Source organism: Belonocnema kinseyi, chromosome 7, assembly GCF_010883055.1.
Source record: "Belonocnema kinseyi isolate 2016_QV_RU_SX_M_011 chromosome 7, B_treatae_v1, whole genome shotgun sequence".
In the NCBI taxonomy this organism is placed as follows: Eukaryota; Metazoa; Arthropoda; class Insecta; order Hymenoptera; family Cynipidae; genus Belonocnema; species Belonocnema kinseyi.
In genome coordinates this window covers 134607123-134612285 of record NC_046663.1, presented here as the reverse complement: position 1 = coordinate 134612285, position 5163 = coordinate 134607123, and the positions used below count along the sequence as shown (strand labels likewise).

General features: G+C 33.5%; 1 protein-coding gene across 3 annotated transcripts in view; it reads left to right on the top strand.

The window, feature by feature from the left end:
• Positions 1 to 2147: 2147 nt before the first annotated feature.
• The window catches only part of LOC117175899 (protein MTSS 2), a 418276-nt gene continuing 415260 nt past the window's right edge, over positions 2148 to 5163 (top strand). For all 3 annotated transcript variants that reach the window (XM_033365728.1, XM_033365725.1, XM_033365724.1), the window contains exon 1: positions 2148 to 2889. In XM_033365728.1, coding sequence (XP_033221619.1) covers positions 2818 to 2889 — 72 coding nt within the window. In that variant the 5' untranslated portion in view covers positions 2148 to 2817. The remainder of the gene's footprint in view (positions 2890 to 5163) is intronic.

Sequence of the window (5163 nt, the reverse complement as noted above, 5' to 3'; positions counted from 1 at the left end):
TTAATTATACTGTTCAAAATTAATCTTTTTTAATGGAAATTAAATTACTTGGTTCAAAGTTAAACTACATTGTGAAATTTTTCTTTATTGAAGGCTTATGTCTGTTGAAAATTTAACGGTTTAGTGGAGAATACTTCCTTTTTTTGGTGTAGAATTCATTTTTTAATAGAAAATTTAACTTTTTCATTTTTTCAAGATTGATATTTTTTAGTTAAAAATTTGCGCTTTTTTTGTAGAAAATAATTTTAAAAAATAAAAAAATAAATAAAAAGTTTGAAATTTCCTTTTATTTTTGCGCGAAAATTGCGTTGAAAATTCCAGGATTTTGTCAAGGAATTATCTTTTAAAATAGAAAAAACTGTTCTTTTTTTTTAAAATGATTTAATACATTTGAAAATTTTGAATTTGTATATGAAACACTGTTTTATTTTGCTTATAAAATATTCTACAGTAAAATATCATAAGATGAAAATGCTGGTATTTCAATATTAATGATTTGAAATGAAAAATTGGTCAAAGAAAAATCAGAGAATTTTTAAAATGTCACGTGTCTAAGTTTTCCGGGAGTGAGGTCTTCTTATTATACTTCGTGGTATTCCTTAAGCAATGTCAGGCAATTGAATTTTGAGATTAGAGTGCCAGTCTAACAGTGTTAAAGAATTAGTGAGCTACTGTTTTGCATATTTTAAATTCCTGAATTTGTCTGAGCTAGAAAATAATTTATATTCAACCGTTGATATAACCTGAACGATAAAAATATTGTTAAAAACCATAAATTCTCTTAAATTCCTTTCAATCCTCCTAAATTCAATGGAGAATAGATATGAGGAGACCAATCTGTAATGCATGGACTTCACCAAAAATGGTCACTTTTCTGTTGCCAGAAGTACGCACATACTCTTGTGTAAAATTACACTTACGTATAGTTCAAAACTTTCCGAACGTGGCGTGCCAACCGCACTTAAAAAAAAATATGACCGCCTCCATTGTTTTGTTTTGACAGGTCGCTTGAACAAATAAATAATTGATAATCAGACAGGATTTTTTGAATTGTTTTTGGAATGAAAAATTATTCGCCATGGAAGAGGTAGGTAGTATGTTTATGAAAATATCAAATTACTTTTACCAACACTATGCGTGCGACAGGTATTCGACGCGTTCGTAACAAAAACAATAAATTTACAACTTATAGCACTCTGAAATTTTTGTACACTACACTTGAAACCACACTTGTTGGAAAATTTCGCTTTTATACAGCGATTTTTAATTTTAACATTCTTTCCTTTATTCACTAACTATTAATTGTTCAATTACTATTTATTTACATTTGACTCGCTTTCACATCGGCAGCCATATTTTTTTAATGTGCGGTTGGCACGATACGCTCAGGAAGTTTTGAACTATACGTAAGTGTGATTTTGCACATGTGTGAGTGCGTACTTCTAGCAACAGAAGTGTTCATTTTTAGTTCCACTAGTTTGGTCTCCTTATGTCTATTCTCAATGCTAAATTCTATCATATTCTCGGTTATATAACCTGTAGTTAAATTCCCGGAAATTTAAGAACTCTACTCAACGGTGCCTGGCGGAAGCATGGACATAGGAAACAAGGGACTAGGCATGACATTGCGGGAGTGATGCAATGAGGGGGGAGGTCCGCCATCTTTTGATGTCCCGCGACAAACATGGCATCTCTCACATAGTTATATTTTCATGCACAGTTTGTCGGCAAAAATGCCCTCACGCATTATCAAATGGCACATCGTAAGATGGCGGCTCTCCCACTCATGGAATTCTCCCCCCTCCCGTGGATTCAACCGCGTTCAACAAGTTAGGATGGCATGCCTAGTCCCGTGTTTCCTATGTCCATGGGGGGAAGGCATGGACATAGGAAACAAAGGACTAGGCATGTCATTACGGTGGTGATGCTATGAGGGGGGAGGTCCGCCACCTTTTGATGTCCCGCGAAAATCATGGCAGCGCCCATATGTTTATATTTTCATGCACAGTTTGTCGGCAAGAATGCTTGTGCGCATAATCAAATGGCACATCGTAAGATGGCGGCTCTCCCCACTCATAGAATTCCCCCTCCCGTGGATTCAACCCCGCTCACAATAGGATGACATGCCTATTCCCGTGTTCCCTATGTCCATGGGGGAAGGTGTAAAAGAGCCCTGATCCGGTAATCTTGCGTTGACATTTTAGCACGAAATATCGGAAAGTACGTACTATTTCGTAGAACTGGCATCACGAAATTGCATTTTTATTACAGATATTTAGTTGAACTGACTCAACATCTGAATAAATCGAGAAAAATTTGCTATGTTCTTACAAGAAACTCTATTTTCCAACATAAAACTAGTTAATTCTGTTTTTATTTGAAAAAACTGCAATAAAAGATGAATGTGTAAGCGCGCATGACAACTTAGTCTAATAGGGGAGTTTTTAATAAGAAACACCAAGTAAAACTGTCAGTAAAGTATACGAGGAAGGCGAATGTCAGAAATTCAGGAGGCGGGTGCGCGTTTCGGACACTCAAGGTATTCAGGTACATTTTAAGTGAACATAGTGTGAGTGTCGTGTAGAATAATCAACTGGCTGGGTAGGTATATCGAACGAAATTCTCTTCCGGTCGCTGAGAACTTGCATTGTGGGATTTGGTGAAATTTTACTAATATGTACTGGGGCGCGAAGAAACTTTCATACATCCCGTAAGTCTATTTCTGAACGGCACAATTGTAAAAAAAAAAAAACAATAAGTCTTCTAGAGGCGGAACAGTACAAACAAGGAGCAAAACAGTACAAAAAAGAGCAAAACATGGACGTGAACATTGAGAGGGAGTGCAGTGCCCTGGGTAGACTCTTTCAGCAGATCATCACCGACATGAAGGTATTAATTTCCAAGACATTGCATGTTTTTTCTAACTTTTTGGTGTTACTGTTTCACGCTTAGCTCAGCATTAACTATCAACTGGATCGCTCTTCATTTGGCTGTGATGCTGTATACTCGTGATTTGCTTTTATCCTTAAATCTGCCGTACATTTTTGCTTCTTCTACTTTCCTGAACAACTGTGTTCTCTTCGGAGCCGTTTGTTTTGACGTGGTCGAAATCGATGACTCCAGAATAAAGAAGGCAAGGCTGAATTCTTATGCGCTAACATTATTATACGCATCAGACTGAACATTGTCTGCAAAAGAGATTAAAGTAAATTTTCCGAAAGAATTAAGTATTATATGCAGTTTTTAATATTGCAATTGAAACTTGTTTGTTTTGGAGAAGCTTAAATTCAAAATTGATTTAAGTATTAAAGGTTTCAGTTTAAAATAAAGCAATGATATAATCTGGAAGTATTCCGAGAAAATAGGCACTTTGCCGTAAGAAAATCGAAAATTCATATTTACACCCAACAACGCAAAAAAGGGCAAAATAACCAATACATTTATGGTGAAAAATCTTTTTTTATGATATTAAAAAAAATCACGATTCGTCGCATGCAACTGGGTATTATTGTTTGGACCTCGGCGTGAAGGTATCTTGAATTTCCCCACCAAACAAGAAACACCTAATAGCACCCATAGCTTGGCAGGAAAATTAGACTTTTTACACTCTCATCATTTAGATGGAACGTCTTAGATTTATATGATTTTGGCCCGATCCATGAAAATTTGAACGGAAAAACATTACAGTACAACTTTACCACGAAACCACGCAAGATACAGTAAATCGAAAAGTTCTATAAAAATGATTTTGACTGTTTTTGTTAGTCATAAAAACAAGACAATGAAAATATGTATTTTTCGATAAGAATCGATATTACGAGTTGTGAAAATATAGATTTAATAAATTATACATTTTTCAGGGTAGCTAAGTATAAAATATAATGCAAAATGAAAAACATTAAAGTTATCATGATAAATAAAATTTGTACTTTAGTTTGCAATATCTGAATTAGGAATCATAGGCCAAGGTACATAGAGGAGAGTACTGAAATATGAGAAACCAACTCTGGTGTAATTGCCGGAATTCTGTGGACTGAATTTAAAAGTAATATGGGCCATTTTAAAGGGAATTTAGTTCACCATAACTTGCTCAAATGAAAAATTTTATGAATTTTTTTTGTGTACTGAAAATACAAAAAATGTGAAAAAAAGTGCTTTTTGCAAACTCGTCAAACTATTCTCATAATATAATATAACCTAGGAAATCACTAAAAAAATACAAAATAAAGTACTATTTTAAATGAAAAACTTGATTCTATGTTTACGAAGTATAAGTTTACTGTTATTTAGATATATTTTGTTTTTGCAGCAGTCACAAAGCTTTTGTAACCAGTTTCCCCCGCGCAGCCAGAGTGTGTTATAAGAATACCACAGGTATCTCATTATGAGAACCACACCGTGCCACTACGCACTTACTACGCCTGACCTGTAGAATGGAAAACTTGAATACTATTGATATTTTCCTACTTGATTATTCAACCCCTATCCCTCGAGGCAGACTTTACTGTTAAATACTTATTTAATGCGTAACAAATAGGGTTTAAAGATTTCCCTTCAAAAAACTCTACCACCATCGATTTCACAGAATGTTCGATTATAATCTTTAGACGAGCAATGAAAGATTGACTTTACCACGAAATTACTTTTTTCAAGAGCTGCAAGTTAGTGATAGAACCAACAGAGTGGACCTCTTAGTTTATCTGAAACTCCGCTTTCTCATATTTCAAAAATATCTCATATTCGGGTACTCTCCTCTAAGTAAAGGTAATATACATTTAATATTAAAGTGTTCAACATGTTGTAGCAAAATTAACATTTTGGACAACATTTTTGGTTAATTAACTGTGAATGTATAAATAATAATGATTTTTGAAATTGAACTGTACATTAAGGATTAACTACTAAATAATAATAAAACTAATTTCACAAGACGATTCGGAATCGCCCGAATGAAACTTTATTAACTATTTTCCATTTTAAAATAACTTCGAAATTATATATAAATAATTATTACTTAGTAGTTCATTTATTTATGCATCAATTTATTGTAGTATTATTAATCCATTATTATATTCAAATTTATTAAGTTTCAGATATTGTCTCAGTGTAAAATTTGAAATTTTTTTTATTAAGAAAAAGATAAATTGCTTAATATTTAGACAC